At 40.7% G+C, this 20,794-nt stretch overlaps 1 protein-coding gene across 1 annotated transcript in view; it reads left to right on the top strand.

Moving 5' to 3' along the window:
• adamts10 (ADAM metallopeptidase with thrombospondin type 1 motif, 10) overlaps nt 1-20,794 on the top strand; it is a 66,430-nt gene that overhangs the window by 32,230 nt on the left and 13,406 nt on the right. Inside the window, exons 12-18 of the mRNA XM_059340709.1 lie at nt 3,127-3,268; nt 4,497-4,604; nt 4,993-5,138; nt 8,171-8,234; nt 8,419-8,521; nt 12,667-12,800; nt 16,765-16,888. Coding sequence (XP_059196692.1) covers nt 3,127-3,268; nt 4,497-4,604; nt 4,993-5,138; nt 8,171-8,234; nt 8,419-8,521; nt 12,667-12,800; nt 16,765-16,888 — 821 coding nt within the window. The remainder of the gene's footprint in view (nt 1-3,126; nt 3,269-4,496; nt 4,605-4,992; nt 5,139-8,170; nt 8,235-8,418; nt 8,522-12,666; nt 12,801-16,764; nt 16,889-20,794) is intronic.

The following is a 20,794-nucleotide window of genomic DNA, read 5'->3' as shown; positions in this document are numbered from 1 at the left end:
AAAAACACAATAGTATCATCAGCAGACATTGCTGTATTGTGTACCATGTCGCCAGTCTTAATACCATGAATTGAGGGGTGTGCTCTAATCGCTATTGCTAATGGTTCCATGGCTATTACAAAAAGTAGAGGCGAAATTGGTGACCCTTGTCTTGTGCCCCGAAATAATTCAAAAGGCTGAGAGATGAGGTTATTAGTAGATCCCATTGCAGAAGAATCAACAAGTAAAATTTCGATCCATCTACGAAAGTAATCACCAAATCCAAAATGCTTAAGCACCTCGAGCGGATAGGGCCATTCGACTCGGTCGAACGCCTTTTCTGCGTTGAGTGATAGTATTGCGGTATCAGGGGACTCTTCACACTCGTGGATTATATTAAGAACTCTCCTCACATTGTGGAACCCCTGACGATTTTGCACAAAACCATTCAGGTCTCCGTGTATAATGGCTGGTAGAACCCTATCTAGTCTCATAGCTAGAACCTTAGCTATAATCTTTGCATCAGAATTTAAAAGTGATATGGGTCTGTAAGAACCACGTTCGGTTGATGCTTTGCCTGGTTTTAGAATAAGAGTGATCAGAGCACTACGTAATGAAGCGGGGAGGCAACCTGTTTTAAAGGATTCCAAATAAACATCTAATAATGGGGCTATTAGTTTTGCTTTAAATAATTTATAAATATCTATCGGAAGCCCGTCTGGACCCGAAGCCTTACCGCCTCTCATGTTTGTAATGGCGTTAGAGATGTCATTCAAATTTATTTCACTCTCAAATTCAGTTTTTGGACCCTCAGAAATACAGGGAATGACTAATCCATCCAGGAAACTGTTTTGGTTTACCAGGTCTAGAGGGCTATCAGAATTATAAAGGGTTTTATAATATGACACAAAGGTGTTATTAATTTCTGAGGGATCTGTAGATAATTCTCCTTGTTCGTTCCTTATTATATTAATGGCTCTGTCAGATTCAAGTTTCTTTATCTGCCAAGCTAGCAATTTACCCGGCTTTTCACCCTTATCATAAAAAGTTTGTTTCAGTCTTATTAGACCATCCTCAGCTTTTAGCATGGAAGGCTCCTCGTATTTTGCTTTGAGGGTCAGAAATTCCAGGTTTTTTTGTATCGAATCATCTACGATAACCTGAGTCTAATTCAATCATTGTCTGTTTAAATTTGTTAAATTTAGAGCTGGTGAAGCTTATCATTTGTCCTCTAATATATGCTTTAAAAGCTTCCAACCTAATGGCTGCAGATGTTTGATTCGTATTTATTGAGAAGTAGAGATCAATGTGTTCTCCTACAAATTTTATAAAGTCAGAATCTTGTAGCCATTTAGGGTGTAAGCGCCAATTAGTAGAGTGTCTATTAAATTATTGGACATTGTAAAATAGTGAGGTTGGGGCATGATCTGACACAACAATACTATCATATATACAATTAGTTATAGCAGAGATGAGGAAATTAAAAAATAATCTATTCGGGAATGGGTCTTAAATACTGCTGAGTAGCATGAGAATTCCCTTTTTTGGGGGTTTTGAGTCCTCCACGGATCACAGAGATTCAGGTCTTTCATATATTGTAGTATTTTCTTTCTAGTTTGAGAATGGGATGTATCCATCCCTGATGAGCGATCAAGCTTCGGATCTAAAGCACATTTTAAGTCACCTGCCGATATTATCTTACCAAGAAGGATGGCTATCAACAGAAATAAATTCTCATTAAATGACGGGTTATCATCATTGGGGCCATATACATTAACCAAATTGATATTTTCTTTCAAGAGAGTTCCTTGAACCACCAAAAATCTACTAGCTTTATCATATGTAGTGTTGTTTACTTGGAAAGGCACCGAATTATGAATTAACACCATAACTCCTCATGAATGAAAAAGGAAACAGGATGCTAGCACTTTGCCTGGCCATCTCCTATGTACTTTCACCAGGTCCTCTCTGAGTAAATGAGTCTCCTGAATAAATACTATTGATGACTTAAGTTGTTTAAGCCTGGTAATAACCTGTTTTAGTTTAGTCGGCTTTACCATTCCTCTAACATTCAAAGAAGTAAATTTAAAATTCTTATTTGAAGTCATCTAATCCTAATAATACAACAGATTGTGCAACATAGCATCCTCTTATAGTTGTTGAATAAACCTATTGAGTATCTCTATGTGTTGTATTGGGAGTGCACCAGTAAAACGTAACATGTTGTGAAAAGTACAGAAAAACAAACAAAAAACTTTAAATCTGCCATAAACTAACCCCCTTAGCTGTCAACCTGAACACCTGGAATTTCAAAAACTTCACGATGAGGACCCTCGGTGTGGTTGATCGATTAGGTTGCGTCCGGCTGGGCAACCTGTGCTCTCTTTCGATGAGAGGTGGTCTCGGGAATGTCGCTGGTCCCAGCGCTTCGGGGAGCCACTTCTCCAGGAAAGCCACCGCATCATTTCCCTCCATCTTCTCCGGCACGTTAACTAGTTGCAGGTTGGATCGACGAGAGTGGTTTTCGAGCTTGTCGAGTTTGTTCGTGAGGAGAGTCACTTGTTTAATTAGCTCCTCAGTCTTGCCTTTCTCTGGATGAACTATGTCCCCTACGCTATTAATGCGGCCTTCTGCTTCATCCATTCGCGCAGAGAAGTCCTGCACGTCCCTCTTAACATCTTGAATCGCTTTCATGACCACGTCAATCTTTGTGGAAAGGTCCTTTCTGATCCCATCGAGTATCTGAACAACATCCATGTTGTGGGCCATTCCACTATCTATGGCCACGTGAAGCATGGGGCTAGCATCACCTTTTGAGTTAGCTAGGTTGTTAGCATCTGTTAGCGTCATATTCATCACTCGGAGAAGAGTGTGCTTTAGGTTTGTTTTGTGCTTTCTTCGCCGGCATATTGTCGCGGGTAACAGTAATAAGTCGCTGCAAACAATAGTTATCACTGTTCATGCAGTTAAAAGAGAATTTACAGGGTTTTACAAAAATATCCCCAGGAGCTCACAAAAAGACATGTGTTTAGTTCAGCGCCATAACCACGCCCCCAATAAAACTCTTTTACTTTGAAAAGTCTGAGAACAAACGACGGAGACATCACCAGTTGTTGTGTATTTTAATGTCACTTCTTCTTGCTTTAGCTCAGGTATGGGCTCCTGTCTGAACAACATCCCCCCCAAGCAGGAGTTTGTGTACCCCACCACAGCACCGGGTCAGGCCTACGACGCAGACGAACAGTGCCGCTTCCAGTACGGCGTCAGATCTCGACAATGTAAATACGCGGTGAGTGTTTCGTCTCTTCTTCTCTTCTTCTCTTCTCAATGATGCTTGTTTACAGGCGTGACACCCTTTTATTAACAACCACAGTGCCTGTCATCATTGTGACACAATGCATTCATTCATTCATTCATTATCCGTAACTGCTTATCCACACTCGGGTTGCGGGGGGCTGGAGCCGATCCCAGCTGACATTGAGCGAGAGGAGGGGTACAACCTGGACAGGTTACAAGACTATCGCAGGGCTGACACATAGAGACAGACAATCACACTCTCATTCACACATGCGGGCAATTTAGAGTCACCAATTAAACCTAAGTGCATGTTTTTGGACTGGAGGAAGCCAGAGGACCTGGACATCTAACATGTAAACTCAGGTCGGCTGAGTCAGTGATCTCTTTTAAATCTCTTTTTTAAAACATACTTTTATTGGAGAGCCTTTCCTGAGATTTACCTTCCCTTGAACTGTCTTTTAATTGCACAGAACTATGTCATTTTCTAACATCATTTTTATCTGTTATTTTATGTATGTTTTTAGCTAGTCTTTGTAAAGCACTTTGTAACATGTCTTTTGAAAAGTGCTCTATAAATAAAGATTATTATTATATTATTAAACTCCACACAGAAGAGCTGCAAGCCTGAGTCGAACCGGCAGCCCTCTTGATACACCACTGCGTTTTCTACCAACAGCGTTTTGTATAACACTAACTTTTTTCAGGTTCTCACTTTTCTCACTATCTGTCTGTCTGTCTGTCTGTCTGTCTGTCTGTCTGTCTGTCTGATGAAGCCTCTTTGATGTTAAAGAAAAGATTAAAATAATTGAATGTAGTGCCTCCAGCTTCTTATTTAGTATCTATGATGGAACCAGGCTGACTAAATCTTCAATTTAAGTTATATACCTTTAAGTTGGCCTCTCTGACAACGTGAAACATCTCACAATACCTGTAAAAAAAAAAGCATGCATGGTCAACGTTTATGCGGATAGGTTCAGGGCGAATGGACATCTGAAATAGCATACTGCTCTACAGACTCATTATCGTTACGACGTGGTCAGAGGATATCTACACAGTGAGATAACACAAACCCATGTGTTATAGAGTAAGGTAAACAAGAGCCTGTCACCTCTTGTGTCTCTGTGATGTGCCTTTATAGAAACGCTGACAGGTTGTCTCTCTCTCCTTTGTTTTGTTTTCTACTTCATCACACATATAAACACACAAACACACATATACAGGAAGTCTGCAGTGAACTTTGGTGCATGAGCAAGAGCAACCGTTGCATCACCAGCAGCATTCCCGCTGCAGAGGGAACCATCTGTCAGACCAACACCATAGAGAAAGGGGTAAATACTAAAATAAACCTTATTCTTGCATTATTCCTTCTGGAGTTAAAGCATAATGGGAGAAGTGTTCATCTGGGACTAGTTCTCCTGGACTTTTACAAGAACAGAAAAGCAGCACATGTACTTACTGACTCATCTTGGCTGTTTTGTTTGGATAACATGATATCCAATAAAAATATTTAAAATCACCCTGAAAAACCCCAAAAAGTAAAAACAACTGTTCTCGACGTTGTACTATATCTTGTATTCTTTACATGAACTTCTTGAGAGTAGGTCAACTTGCTCTACTTTCTTTTAAAGCACTTAGTAACGTAAAAACAAACCTGCTGTCATCATGTGATTCCTCTGTGTCTGAACCTGTGTATAAATCTGTGTGTTTGTGCTGCAGTGGTGCTACAAAAGGGTGTGTGTGGTGTACGGGACTCGTCCGGAGGGCGTGGATGGCGGCTGGGGACTGTGGTCACCCTGGGAGGAGTGCAGCAGGACCTGTGGAGGGGGAGTTTCGTCATCTATCAGACACTGTGACAGCCCCAGGTACGAGTCTCAGCTACAGACTGTATGAAGATGGATTACATGACAGCTCTCCAAAAACCTTATCGCCCCCTGTTGGTCTACTCCGCCCCCTCCATGTTAGCAGATGGGATATGGGCCAAGCTAAAATCATGCTAATGTATGTTCAAATTTTATTAGGTATTAGGGCCACGGGGCAATTGCACCGAGCACTATTGTAATACTGTGGATTTTTTCTTCTTCCTCTTCCCGAGAGAATTTCGTCCCGCTACAGATTATATATCAAAACGTGCGGTTTGATTGGGTGTGCTATTACTTTTCTCTACGAAATACAAATTTTTTTTTCGAGAAAAACTGCCCAAAATTTTGCATTGAAGTGAATGGGACGGCCGAAAGAAAATGAGCGAAAGAGAACAGTAATTGGAGATTTTCAAACGTCTACTTCTCCGACATAATTTCACCGAGAGACTCCATTTAAACTTTAAACAGTAGACACAAGTGTTGTGTATCGGTGTATTAATCCATGTTTCGATAGGTCATATAGTTTTTTATCAATCCCTGTTCAATGACCATGATCATTTTTGGAGAAATTCTGAGATTATAATGGGTGTGTATTGCATGGAATGTTCGTGTCACAGTGTGTGACATCATCGCTGCAGTGTAGAAGGAGAGAAAAAATTGTCAAAAAATACATTTTGAAAACTGCACTCCAGGCCGCTTCTCACTCACAATCCTCTGGTAAAGCTGTCAAAGTTATAGTTTGGGCGTAGGACGCACAGATGCGCCACCAACACGCACCAACAGCCCAATTGACTCCCATATTAAAAACGCAGGAAGATTTCTGTAGAAAAGCATTTTTAACAGTTTTTCAGATCGGTCTTACAAAGCTATTTCTTCATTTTTCTTCACAAAAAACATATGTAGACAATCAGGAAGAACTCAGGACGCTCAAAGTGAAGTCGGATCAATGATAGGTATTATGGTTTTGCCAAAAATGCTTTTTGTCCGAGGCCAGAAATTCCAGTCTGTCCACCTCTGGCTGCTGTCACTGTTCCGCAACATTCGACAGCTGCAGTTAATTCTGTTAATTGCTCTGCTCTTATTGGTCGACCCCGAAGCCTTTGATTTTTTGATGTGATTACAGTTAAAGATACATGCACACACACATGCGCGCGTAAGCGCGCACACTCCTCCAGATACACATGCTTCACACACACACACACACACACACAGGTAACTTTATGTGATTTTAGTTACACATACACACACACACACACACGTAACTTATGTGATTTTCATTACACACACACACAAATGCGCGTAAGCGCGCACACTCCTCCAGATACACATGTTTCACACACACACACACACACACACACACACACACACACACACACACACACACACACACACACATTTTAAGGTTAAAGGGCATAGGTTGCTGTATAAATAAATACTTGAAAAGGAATGCTTGTTGTAGGTGTGCTCCTTGTATATAATATAGTATCATAACATTACTAGTATTAATTGTTTGAAATCTCTGAAGAATCTCATTATGGTGTACACACACCGGCAGTAGCCCCTGTGGCCCTTTCAGAATTTCCCCAGAGGAAATTTTCTAGTTTGATCCTATAATACTGTGAGTCGTGATTAGAGTTTCAAAGTGGTGGAACATTTTTTGGAAATTTCCAGAAACTTTCCATGGAAAATTAAACTGGTGAATTTTGAAAATATTGAAAAATGGGATTCTCCCCGTGTCAGCACGGGTTCTCTCCGGGTTCTCCGGCTTTCTCCCACAGTCCAAAATACTTAGGTTTAATTGGTGACTCTAAATTGCCCGTAGGAGTGAATGAGAGCGTGAATGGTTGTCCGTCTCTATGTGGTCCAGGGTGTACCCCGCCTCTCGCCTAATGTCAGCTGGGATCGGCTCCAGCCCCCCACAACCCGAGTGTGGATAAGCAATTAAGGAAAATGAATGAATCAATGAAAAAAGGGAATTGTGGAAATGTATGTGAAATTAATGGGAATTAACTGGAAATTGAGAGTAATTTAAATATACTGTATCATATCCAAAACATTTTGTTTTGTCCTAAGCAGACCTCCAAGGAATATAATACAATTAAAAACGTAACATTTAAAAAGATATTTTTGTAAGTGGAACTTTCATTTTAATTATTTTATTGAACAATCTATTCTTTCATTGAAACAACAAAAACATGAAGGTTGAGTTAAATACCCCCACCCCCAACTCCACCCATTCAAAAATGAAGGTAAAATGATTTGAGAGGAAGTGGAGACATTGCAAACTGTCACTTTTGTTTTGAAAGACTAAGTTTACTATATTAACACTTCCTAGATATGTAGAACTAAAATTGAAAGGAACGTGGGTTCATAAACGTCTTCACTTAAAATGAAGAAGAAACTGTGTGCTTACAGCCTCATGCTACCTTTCACACAGAACATTGATCCCAATCAGGAATCTGGGGCACTCGTATAAAACACACATTAAAAGAAGAACATGCAAACGTGACACAAACACCAGGGCTGAGATTTATTTCCAGGCAGCAGCACCTCTGTTTTTATCATGTACTGAATAATTCAGATCATCACAAAACGACTAGCAGACTCGGCTTTGAATCACCAGATCCCTCATCTTGAGCTGATTAAACTGAGAATGAATTGACCCAAATCTGAGGCCAACGGTGTTCTTTCGTATCATCTCTGAGCATCGTTTGCACGTTTGTTTTGGCTCCGTTCTGTTTAAACCTGTTGAAAGTTTAGCGCAGGCAGACTTTTGACGGTGGCTGGCTCTGGCCTCCTTTTCAGCTGTTTGATTTAAAAAAAAAAAAAAAAAAAATTAATGTAGAGGTGTTGTCATGATCGTGTGTGATGGACAATAAAGCAATAAAAGAGACAGACAGTGAGATTGAAAACACACTGATGAAGGCAGACAGAGCGGGAGCCAGTGTTGTGTGGTGATGTGATGGAGGTTAGATCTTGTTAAATTGTACTCAGATGTGACTGACTGGCCTGATTCTCATTGTGTTTGGTTGTAGGCCAACAATTGGTGGAAAGTATTGTCTGGGGGAGAGAAAGCGCTTCAGGTCCTGCAATATTGATGTGAGTATCTGGTCTACATCATCATCGATTGATCCACATACAGTAATTAAGATCATGAATATTATTTGATTTAATTTGTTTTTGTTTGTTTTGTTTGTGTGGACTCTGCTTGCATGTGTTTGTATATATGTCTGTGTGTGTGTGTGTGTGTGTGTGTGTGTGTACGTACATGTGTGTGTTACAGGAGTGCCCTGCAGGCTCTCGGGATTTCCGGGAGATTCAGTGCTCTGATTTCGACAGTGTTCCTTTCAGGGGAAAGTTTTACACCTGGAAGCCATACAGAGGAGGTGAGTGTGTAACAGACCTGTGTGTGTGTGTGTGTGTGTGTGTGTGTGTGTGTGTGTGTCTACAGCACAGTTTGTTTATTTGCACCATGGTGATATCTACTGCAGATTGCCTCCTTGAAACCCCCCTCAAATCCGTGGAGTGTTTAACGTCTTTTAGCTCATTGTTTTGGTTTTACATCCAGCAGCAGACAGGTGTTTTCACCCAACGCTGTCTGACCAGCACATTTAGCAACTAGCTGGTGAACATAGTGGATATTTTCATCATAAGCTTGTCTCCATGTTCATGATTACCAAACACAATTTGAAATGTGGACTCTTTTCCACTTTTTGTCTGTCCACCTCAGATGAGCTCTGGCCCAGGGATGTTGGCGGCATTTTCTGGATGTTGCTGATGTATGGCTTTCACTTTCCATGGTAGAGATTGAATTTGTATTTGTAGATGCAGCGTTGAACTTCGTTTTCCAGTGTTTTTAATGCCTAAGGGATCGAAGGTCATGGGCTGGTGGACATATGTTTTTTGAGTTTTTCACAGCTTTTACAGCCTTTTGTTGCCCCGTTCCAATGTTGAAGTTGATATGGAAAAAACATTAAATATATTGTCTTTGTACATTTTTCAATTGAATATATGTCAAAATAGAAGGCATACATTTTACAGAGCATCCTAAGTTAACTGTATTTGGGATCTGGGTTGTAAAACACACACGGCAGTAAAAGAAAAGTGTTATTTAATTTTAAAACAAAACAGATTTTATTCTTCTGTGACACTGTGGTATTCCAACATACCATTGCTGCTCCACTTGTTTGCCAAACTTTCCTGGAAAGAAAAGAAAAAGCTAGAATTAATTTAGAAGAAAGTTAAATTAAAGGTAAATCAATGAAGACGGTCAGAAAGTGTGTGTGTGTGTGTGTGTGTGTGTGTGAGAGGAGAAAGTGAATCGAAGCTGCAGACTGCCTCCTGTCTGGCCTGCAGATGCTGGCTGTAGGGAGCCATGCATTCCCACAATGCCTTGCGAGAATTCCTCGCTCCTGATGAGCACTACGCTGGACGTGAAAGATAAATAGTTTCAACGACATAACTGCCTTTAATCTAGCCCTCCAATAACATAATGGCTTACAGAGACGGCCAGCCAGCCAATTCCAACTTCAGGCAACAAGTGCTCCTTTCATCAAGTCAGCTGATTTTACAATGGAAATCCCTTGCAGCTGTTAAAATAGGAACGGTGCCACAGACTCTGCCCCGCGTTAAGGTCAGATCACACTGCCCAGCCCCTTCTCTGTCCTCTGCAGCCCTCTCACTCTTCTCAAATTCTCAGCTTTCCTCCTTTCACTTTCCCCCTCTAACTAGCTTCCTTTTCTTCTTCTTGCTTTTCTCTTTGTCTCCTCTGTTCTGGTTTCTCCTTCTCTCACTTTATTCAGTTCACCATTATGCAATCTCTTCCTCTCTCTCTCTCCCTCTCTCTCTCTGTCTCTCTCCTGACACTGAGAACAGAGGCAGCCTTTCTCTCTCCACACAGGCAGCCAAGGACAGTTCATTAAAAAAGGTCTGTCGTTTAAGCTGCTTTTTTTTTTTTTAAACAAACAAGCTGCTCCACGTTGCTGTTCTCAGTCCAACAGCCTTCACATTAAACCTTCACACTCCATACAACACACCCTGCAAGCTATGATACACACACACACACGCATTGCTGCACTGCCAAAACTAGGCACCATGGGAATTGTAGTTTTCCGTGGTCTGACCACTTTATCGTCTGCAGGCTGTACCAGTACATACTCTCTCTCTCTCTCTCTCTCTCTCTCTCTCTCTCTCTCTCTCTCTCTCTCTTTCTCTCTCTCTCTGTCTGTCTCTCTGTCTGTCTCTCTTTCTTTCTCTTTCTGTCTCTCTCTCTCTCTCCTTTTCAATCTTTCAGTACATACTGTACCTGCTTCAGCACTGCCAGCACAAACAAACACAGCCCAGACTGATGTCAACAGCCACTCAAAAAGTGGAGCTGCTGGCGAGCTGCACAGATGAATGAAGGATATATACCACTTGGCTGGAGGAGACCTTTAGCAACAAGTGTGCGTGTGTGTGTGTGTGTGTGTGTGTGTGTGTGTGTGTGTGTGAGGACTAAAAAGGGTATAGTCATGCAAGTGCACATCACATTTTACTGTGTGTATATCTATCGGTTCTCTTCGTCACACCAGTGGAAGCATTAAATACTGAACAATTACTGGAGCTCAGCAGTAAAGACTACCAGGGGTAGGTAAATCTAGCAACTCACTTGCCCAATCAAGCAGAGAATTAAACATAAGTTGTGTTTCCATCATCAAATTTCTCTGCACATTTTGATTCACATAAGAAAAGCTTGATGGAAACACCAAAATTCAATTAAACTTTCAAAAATGCGCATAAAAGTTTTTAGGCTCGCTTGAGGTGTTTTTTTGTGTTTTTCGAAAAATTGTTAATGCGCTTAAAGGAGATGAAAAATTTTTTTTCCGAATAAGTTCTGACATAGCGAACATTTAATTCACATGACTGATCAGCTGTTTCCGTTCTGCCAGTCAAGACAAGCTGACATGAAAGAACAAGTATAAGTTGCCCTATGTAATCCAATATTCTGAAGACATCTCTGCATTTTCTCTTGTAGGTGGCCAAAGTTTTCCGATTAGCAACAATAACCTCTTCTATGCTGTCGTTTTTTCTTCTACTGTGTACTGACAGCAACATATTACACTGCCATCTTCTGACCAAAGTATGTTTATGCATCTTTGTTTATTTGCTCTAAACCAGTTGATGGAAACAACCCCAATTAACATTTTCTTTAATGGAGCATTTCAAAATTTGGCTTCAAAATTTGCTTTGACTTTAATCGAAACACGGCAACGTTTGTATCCTTACATTTTCATACAGTTCAACAGATAGTGTCTCAAATCACATCCGTCCATTAGGCACTTACCTCAATTGTACTTTTTATTAGACTTACATGTGAGTTGTTTAGTTTAATTACATTTCTTTTATCAGTCTAATTTCAGTATTCAGTGTTTTGTAAGGTTGGTGTAGTGGGAATCAAGCGGCATACCTTGGTGGTGCTCTGTCTGTACAGTATTTGTATACATTCATTGAGGAAGTCTTTGGTAGTTTTGTCTGCATGTGTGTATTCGAGGGAAGCAGAGACTAATCGCACTCAGCTGCTTGTTCTCTGGTTGTCAGCACTGAACTACATTTCCTACTCCCCTGCAGATGCTTCTCCCTCTCATCCTGCCTTTTCTCTCTGCACCCCTCACGATGACGGGGTGATACTGTGATGCATTCAGCAGGACATGTGGGGAAGACACGACACATGTCACACACGTCGATACGACACTATTAACCTCATGCCCCATACCACTCATTAGCCCACATTCACTGTTTGGGATATTTGCGTTAGCTCAGACTGCAGATTATTGGCCGCAGTTGAGTAGGCTGATAATATTTCAGCTCTTGGAGAGATTTTTTATTGTTGACAATCTCTCCTCAGGCACAGTTTAGTAGCTGTTCTCAATGTTTCCACATTTAAATAATAACTTGCAAGTTCTGTCTGCTGATGAAGATGTGATAGTTCTCCATCATAAAGTATCCAATTTTTCTTAATTAAATTATCTAGCCGTTATAACTATTAGCCATTATGGACCCTTTGATCATATCACCTGATCTTTATGATGTTTTATAGTGGTATAGAAATGTCATTGTAAAGTTCTTCCCATGTGCATTTGTACACATAAACGTGACTATGCCAGTGCTGCAAAGTGTGTTGACACTACAGTCAGAAGCATACATGTTCGAGTGATTTATTTTCAGTTTTAAGCTCTATAAAATCAATACGATAGAATAGAATAACTAAAAAGAATTAAAGTTTTTGGTTGGAGAGCTTGTGAATGTCATCCGTCCTGTGAAATTTTTTTAAATGTGTCTTTCTATTGAACTTTTTTGACTGTGACTGTGTGCATATAGTGTGGAAAGTTGTGCAGACATAAAGTGTGTGTGTGATGTAGTGACATTTAGACCAAGCTTGATTGGTCTAAATGTCATGTGTCTCGTGTTTTTATCAATACATGTGCTATAATGTTCATAGATCTGGTATAAAAATACTGTAAACCTTGCTTCCTGTGTGTGTGTGTGTGTGTAGGTGGGGTGAAGCCCTGTTCTCTCAACTGCCTGGCAGAAGGATATAACTTCTACACAGAGCGAGCTCCAGCTGTGGTGGACGGCACGCCTTGCCGAGACGACTCTCTAGATGTGTGTGTAAACGGAGAGTGTAAGGTGAGATAAGACCTTTCCCTGTGCGTGCGTGTGTGTTTGAAGGCATCCATGCAAACGTTTAATGTAATACATTAGAGCCATTAGACGTTTTCATGAGGGCGGACAGTTTAAGCTGAAGCGGCAGAGTATCAACACAAGACTGAGATAATAACGCTCATACTCGCTCTTTAGACTCTGGACGGCCGCCACCGTCTAGTTTACACACCCGACTGCTGACGGTCATCACAATCAGCTGCTTAACTGAGAAATTGTCTTCACTTTGGCAGCGATCTTAGATTCCCATTACAGATTCTCCCTCTTAATCTCGCCTGTTAATGAAAACAAAACATCTAACTGCTGCTCATTTTGAAGTGGAGACCACCTGGAGCTCCAACAGGTTCCTGGAACTCATTTTGACACCCACATGGCCCATTTGTAACGGGACCAAAAGAAACGCTAATGGTAATAGTGCGCAGCTTACGTGGATGCTGTTGTTAGTTCCACTTGTTGTTTATTTTGGACGTAGCTCTTCTTCCAAGAAGAAAGTTGAAGCTTTAGACGAGGTGAAAGAGATGTGAGGACGGAAGAAAAAACTCCAGTTTGTTGTTTTTTGGTTTCCTGCTGAGTGCCAAAAGATTTTTATTTTTCTGCTCCTCTTCTCCTACCCCTTACCCCCCATGATCTTTCTTTATTTCAAGTGTCTCAGAGGTTTGGTAGACTGTGGAGCTGAGGGAGGTTGAACTGAAGGATTTTGTTTATCAACATCTCCTCTCTGTTCTCTCCTCCTCCACCTCTCCTCTGCTTTTCCCTCTGGTCTGCTCCGGAGGAACTCGGTGACCCTCCAGCTCAGCTGTTAGTCTGTCTGCACTGCAGGCAGGCTTTCATTCACTGCGGTCTTATTATCTCTCTCTCCTTTTCTCTTTCCCTTTCTGACTCTCTACATTCATTCCTCTTGTTTTCCCTCCATGTCCCTCCTTTTTTTCTCTTTCACTCACTTTTTCTTGATTTTTCCTGTCTGCAATCCATTCAGAGCACCTTCCTCCCTTTTCTTCTACTTTATCGACTCACCTCACATATGTTTTATGTACACATAAAACTTCAAACGTGCTGCGGAGAAATCTCTTCTTGCTTGCAGTCTCGTCTTGGTTTCAGTTCTAAGATTACTGTCTGACAGTGAGAAGAGGGTAGAAACAGAAGGAGAGAAACAGAAGTGTTGGAGGTAGAAAAAGGATCTGGGAGCAGTTGAACACAACGTGCCACTGCAGACGAAAAGCCTGTCTGCCAGAGCCACTTTTTTCCAAGAGGCAAAATAAAGAGTGCCAGATTTACTAGTATAATGGTGTTGCACAAATATGTGCAGCAGTTTTCATGTGCAGTCAGCTCCTGGACTGCACCTGTTACTAAACCTCCAGACTGTGGGTGAAGTGCAGATCAGAGGTGGGATTTCTATGAGATCTCATCGCTCAGAAAATAAATGATAATGTAGTTTTCTGAATTACAAATTGCTTACTTTGACCATATCCCATTGAGAAAAACAGTTTCTAGTACTATTACTCATTATTTTGCTTAATTATAATATAATCATCTTTATCATATATCAAAGGAAACACAAATAAAATACACACAAAATATACACAATGTGAACACGGCACTGCAACAGGTGGAGAGAGAAACGGAAAGCTGGAGCAGGTGAAGGTGAAGGTGGAGATGGTGTCAAAACCAAAGGTACAATCAAATGTTGAAAGTTAATTTGATTTAGCATCACTGTATCCGTAGCCGGCCGGTGTAGGTACCAGATCGGCTCGGGGTCCTTCGCCTGTTGATTACGTCACGCAATATGGCTGTACGCTTGAATGGGAGTACAATGTACAATGGACATCTGTGATTTGCTGTACATCGTGGCAACGGCTGTAGTCATAGCAACGCTTGCCTGTGGCGAAACCAACGTTCAAGTTTTGTGTATTTGTGTGCTAAGCAGTAATAAATGGCTTTTTATTTTGACTATAAGGGTGTGGTGTGTGGACTCCTGTAAATGTACATAAAATGTGAGAATACATGTGTTTTCTATTGTGTATATATAGATAAATACACACACAGACAAATGAAAAATTGCTTAAAAGTATATATTTGTATGTATGTGTGTGTGTGTTTGTGTGTGTGTGTGTGTGTGTGTGTATATATATATATATATATATATATATATATGACACATCTGTCTGTCTGTCTGTCTGTCTGTCTGTCTGTCTGTCTGTCCATCTATCTAAAAGTCTTAAGCTACTTAGTTTGTTCGAGTCGCCTTGCTGTAGCGTTTTGTTTGATGTAATCAGCAGCAGACGAAGGACCCCGAGCCGATCTGGTACCTACACCGGCCCTTTCAATCAAAATTTCACATCAACAACTAATATAAATGATCATGTTATGTTTCCAATTAATTAAGTGGTGTGAAACTGGAGTCTAACTTCTTATCTTCAAACCGTATATCGTTTTAACCGTGTATGCTAGGCTCGGGTTTACAAAAGGACGATAACGCCGGAGAATTAGCCATGCATTATCTTTGTCACAAATCAGTCACTTCCATCTCCTCGCTGTAACAATGGGTGGGAGAAATTGGATGTTTCTGAGTAAGCCAAATACATTTTACCGTTATCAACCATCGTTATCAACCATAGACTGTATAAAATAGTTATCAACACACAGTGAAAATACAGACACACTTTTTAAGATCGTCGCCCGAGTGTCACCCAATCGTTCTTATTGCTTTATCCCAGAAAAGTTACTTTCATATTGTAATTAGACATGTTAATCTCCATGTACATAAATTAAATTCCACACGTAGATTGGTAAATATGTTTAAATTAATTCTACCTACACTGGTGGCAGTAATATTATTTGAAATGCCCATTAAACATCGGAAAGTGTGATACTGCGAATGTGACTGGATAAGGCAAATAGTACCAAACGGAGGCCGACCGGTAGTTACTAAAACAGTTCACTGATGGTCAAGTTAAAATTTTACCTGTGTGTATCCCATTAAAAAGTTGTTCTGATTTCCTTAGGGAATTAATAGGTTATCATCAAAAACTTCAGTCCTGATCTTTACTACCAAATAAAATAAATAAATAAATGTAACCTATTAAATGGCTGTTTTTTTTTACATAATGCCAAAAAAACATAACACAAACAACACATAACCTTTTTCTATATAGTTAATGCTCTGGGATTTTTTTTCACAATCTGGGACATGTAAATGATTAGCACTAAAATTGATTTTGATGCATTACATCAAACACTGCTGTGCTCCATAATACAGCAGACATAACCCCAGTGGAAACCAGTAAAATAGCATGTATCAGCCTTATATTGCCTTCCTGCACTTCTGATATTTCGTTATCCAAAATGATTCATATATATTCTGTATTGTTCTGTTGGTCCCAATGACTTCTGGGAGTTACTATCTGCAGACACTAGAGTTTGGACCTAAATCATTTTAACCTTTAATAACTCACCACTATCCACATTAGAAAGCCACAAGATAACCACGAGGTTAATCACAGTTTCAACTCTGGATTTAGTTTCGAACTGTAATCAGTGTAAAAGTAATAATAAACGTAAGCCTCATTATCCCGCTCTACAATAAGCAACTGCCATATGAATATATGGGACTGAGAGCAGTTGCCATTCATTCTCTACACTTTTGTTTAGGTTTGGTTCACTGTTAAAGAGTTTGAGTGAAACCACCTGCTTCGCTCATCATGAAACTTATTTATGTCGACAGCTATGAGTTTAGCAACCTAAGAGCATTATGTCTGCACAGGATCAGAAAACACATCTGGACTTACCATCTGATATTTCTGTGTTTTAGAAAAGTGGTCTGGAAGACATTAGAGGTAATCCCTCAGCCCGGCCTCTGACACCTCTCGACTTACTGAATGTGCCCCTTGACCCCGAGTGACCCTGCAGCTCACTCATTTCTCCCTTTTCACAGCACGTAGGCTGTGATCGAGTCCTCGGCTCAGACGTTCGTGAGGACCGCTGTCGGATCTGTGGGGGTGACGGGAGCAGGTGTGTGTCTGTGGAGGGACTCTTCAACGACTCGCTGCCAGAAGGAGGTACAGGACTAAAACACTCAAGCACCAGTCATTTTATCCATTTTCTTTTTTGGAGCTGCTGCCACAGAGATTTCTGCACATATAGATAAAGATAATTTATTTGGCAGGAGAGGGAAGAGTGGTTTAAAATGGATTTGGAAACATATCTGCTTTCAGATTAGTTTAACTTGAGGCATTTACCATGAGGAGTTATGCAATATAATTGCATTGTTGTCCCAAAAATGTGCACATGCAACATTTGGACCCCGATCTGGACTGTGAATGCATCTTGGAAAGCTGCCTTGCAATGTGAGTTAGGATACCCCAGACATTCAAAATGTATTGCATAATTGACTGTTCACATGCAAACTCTGTCCGCAGCAGCATAGTGTTACAGTTATTTATTTGTTAAAGCCAACAAAACTCCACGAAGCTGCAGGAGAGTCATTTATTTTCAGCACCTGCTGAGCTTACAGATAAATGATGTGTACATTCAGCAGCTGAGAGTTAATGCAGGCCAGATTTAAAGTTGGCAATACAGATAGTAACAGTCACTAGTCCTATTCATCATTGTGTCTACATTAAGCGGTTTCTTCATTACCACAGGGGACACATTTTCTTTTATTATGTTATATTACGTCAATTAACTCCTGCAGTCTTATTGAAAGGTCTCGTAAGTTCCTAAGTCCGTCAACATAGGCTTTGCATATGACTGACAGAAAGATATAATTGTGTATCATCTGCAAAAAAATTAAACTAAATATTATTAACACACTCTCTGGCTTCAGCAGAGGAAAAAGACCCAATAGCATGACCCAAAACACAGTCACAAAATAGGATAATACACAGGAGCAGTGGAGGAGATGTACTATCCAAGAAATACAGAAACTAAATCAATGCACTGAACTCTACACGAGGGAATGGCTAGAACACTTACTGGTGAAACAGACAAGACGAGCTGGCACAGACCAAGGGACATACAGAGAGAGAACACAGAAGGGAGACTGGGTAATGAAACTAATCCAGGAGCAGTAAGTGAGAATGCAAATGTCAGAATCAGTTGAACTGGACATTAAACGGATTTTACCCCACCAGCTTCCGACTACAATGTATGTGTAATGTACAATTGAGCCCACGTGAAAAAAGAGCAGAAAATTCTCAAGAGAATTTACAGTGAGCGAGGGGGGCGAGTTGATGAGGTTTCTATCATGTGGCTGGCAACATCCAAGGGTGAAGAAGATGCGTCATCTACACAAAGATGCCAGTGAAAATATTGAACTAGAAAGACTGCAATTTCTGTCGGAAAGGGCTGACTTGAGTTAGATGTTGCGATCAGCAGTGTCAAATGCACCTGTAAAGTTCAGCAGGGTTAAAATAAAGTAAAGGACTGCATGGAGTACTGAGTGCAGGTTGTTTGGCACACCTTTGGACCTATAAATAAAGATACACATCTTTAGATAAGGATTGCATTGTTATTTTTTAACAATATATAAATGAACAACTACAGTGAGTCCAGTCAACTCCTTATCACATGTAGATGCACAGCATGAACCATTCCTGAGCCAACCCATGATCTCTACGAAAAACTCCTTGAAAATTTATACCACATAATGAGGCACAAATAAATATATACATACACATACCATATGCTGAATATACATACATATATTTATCCCTCAGCCACCCAGGGACACGTGGCAGACAGATTTAGGTGAGGTCCGACCAGTGTGGCTTGAGGTCCAGCTGCTTTTGGATCTATTCTGGGTTAAATTTCTCCCCGCAACACCAACTTCAGAGTTTCTCACCCAACTGTCAACACCACTCACCCCCTTCCAGGATTCCTCAGAGGGGACGCACCCTGAGCAGGCAGCCGTGCCCTTCACCACAGTGACCAGGCCGGCCTGTCAACCCAGCTGAGGTCTCAACTACCCTCAAAATATCTGACATTATCGTTGGCCTAAAAAAGTCTGTTAGTAAAGCTGAAGTAGAAGTGGAGGGCGTTTAGTTGTGTGTTTTGTGATCTGGGGATGGTATCCATGGTTAATACTACTTTTAAAGGGCTGCTCCAGTGATATAATATCACACCTCCATAAAGCTCTGGGAATTGAAAGAGACCAATTTAAAAAGTTGTCAAAAGTGATGTAGCAAGGCTCGAGATTTCCTTGACTTTCATTCCAAAGTGCATCTCCAAGATGAAGCAGAGACACCAGCAAAAGTTATCATTTCAGAGAACAGTTTGCATCTGTTTGCGCAGGTTTTAGTAATACTCCTCGTGACAAATAAATAAACTGTCCATGATGAAAAACAGTGGAGTGCCCCTCTAATTAGCTGCAGTCCCAGCATGCATTGTAGTAGTTGGGTCACCACCGGTGCATGCAAAAACAAAAAAGAATGCCGACATCCCAACACACAATATTCATCTGTTTGGTTTTATGACCTAAATGTGCACTATGTGGTCAAAAGTCTGTGGACACCAAACATCACACCTATAAGTGAGTGTTGAACACCGCGTTCCTAAACCATGGGTATTATTGTGCTGCCATAACAGCTTCCAGGATGGTTTTCCTCAAGATTGTGGAACTTGGCTGCAGGGATTTATTCCTGTTAAGCTGCAGGAGCATTAGTGAGGTCAGGCACTGATGTTGGGCGAAAAGACTCGGTTCACATTCCAGTTCAACCCAAAGGTGGCTTTGAATTCAGGCTTCACGGTAGGTAGACAGTAGTGTACACAAACTTCTGACCATATAACGTTCATTTCCTTAATGTTTGTTTGCCTATTAAAACTAATGTAAACTGAAGCCTGGTCAATATGTACACTGGTGTTTTTTTAAAACTTAGCTTTTTCTCTGCGTTTTGGCCTCTGGTCAACATACAAACTGCATTTTTAGGTGCAAACTGCATCCTTTCTCTCTCACCCTTTCTTGTCTATCTGGCATAAATAAAACTAGTTTAGATTTAGGTCTAGGTTTTTAGAAGCATAATTTTCGGTGTTGTCATGAACAGGCTTGTGACACCAGAGTGTGTTTGCGTCACAAATGAGGTGACAATTCGTGCAATGACGGACTTAACTTTAGCTACCACAGTTACCCTTCCACTATATTGAATAATAGCTTTTTTCCGTCTTTTTATTGGCTAACATCTTTTACTTTGTGGGATTGGCCCTGTTGGTTTGGCATGCTTTTGACAGCGCTTCAATTGTGTTCTTGTGTTTTCATTTGCAAGATTTTTTCCTGTCCACACAAGCAAGAAAAAATAATCAAAAACTATTTTAAAAAAACCCTTGTAAATGTGAAGCAGACCTGAGTTCACTTGAGTTTACACTTTACAAACCTGTCAAAAGTCCTAAAAGTCTGAACTCAGTTGACTTCCGTACTGGTCTCATAACCAAACTCAAACTCCAGGGCCGGGACAGGAGGCTTATTCTGGATACAGAAAGATTTATGACTGGCAGAATCACTTAGTCATGTCTATAACAAGCTTCTGATTCCTCTGAACTCCTAAAGTCTTTAGCCAGCACTTTCCCTCTGTGTTGAAGTGATTTAAATATTGTCTAGGATTAAGCCAAGCCATTGAACCTGCACTGCAAAACAGAATGAAAAATACATGAATTATGAATCACATCCCATAAAAGTGAAACAAAAAAAGGTTCCTTAAAGATGCTGCGTTAGTTAATCATAAATCTTAGCTTAAATGCATTAATGTCCCTTTAATTCTATTTCCATCTATTCAAGCTGTGGCACTGGTAGGCGGTGAGGGGTTACTGAAGGTTTACAGCTCCTTTGCTCTCTGTTTACCACACAGGTTCTTGATTGTTAACAGCACACTCTTTTTGCACATTTGCTCTCCCTGTGTTTGTCTCCGAGGCCAAGAACCTCAAACTCTGTCCCTCTAATCTTCGACGCCTCCAACTAGAAACCCAGAGAAGGG

This window comes from Centropristis striata, chromosome 9 (genome assembly GCF_030273125.1).
Source record: "Centropristis striata isolate RG_2023a ecotype Rhode Island chromosome 9, C.striata_1.0, whole genome shotgun sequence".
Classification (NCBI taxonomy): Eukaryota; Metazoa; Chordata; class Actinopteri; order Perciformes; family Serranidae; genus Centropristis; species Centropristis striata.
The sequence above is the reverse complement of the archived record's forward strand: the minus strand, read 5'-3'. Positions and strand labels throughout refer to the sequence as shown.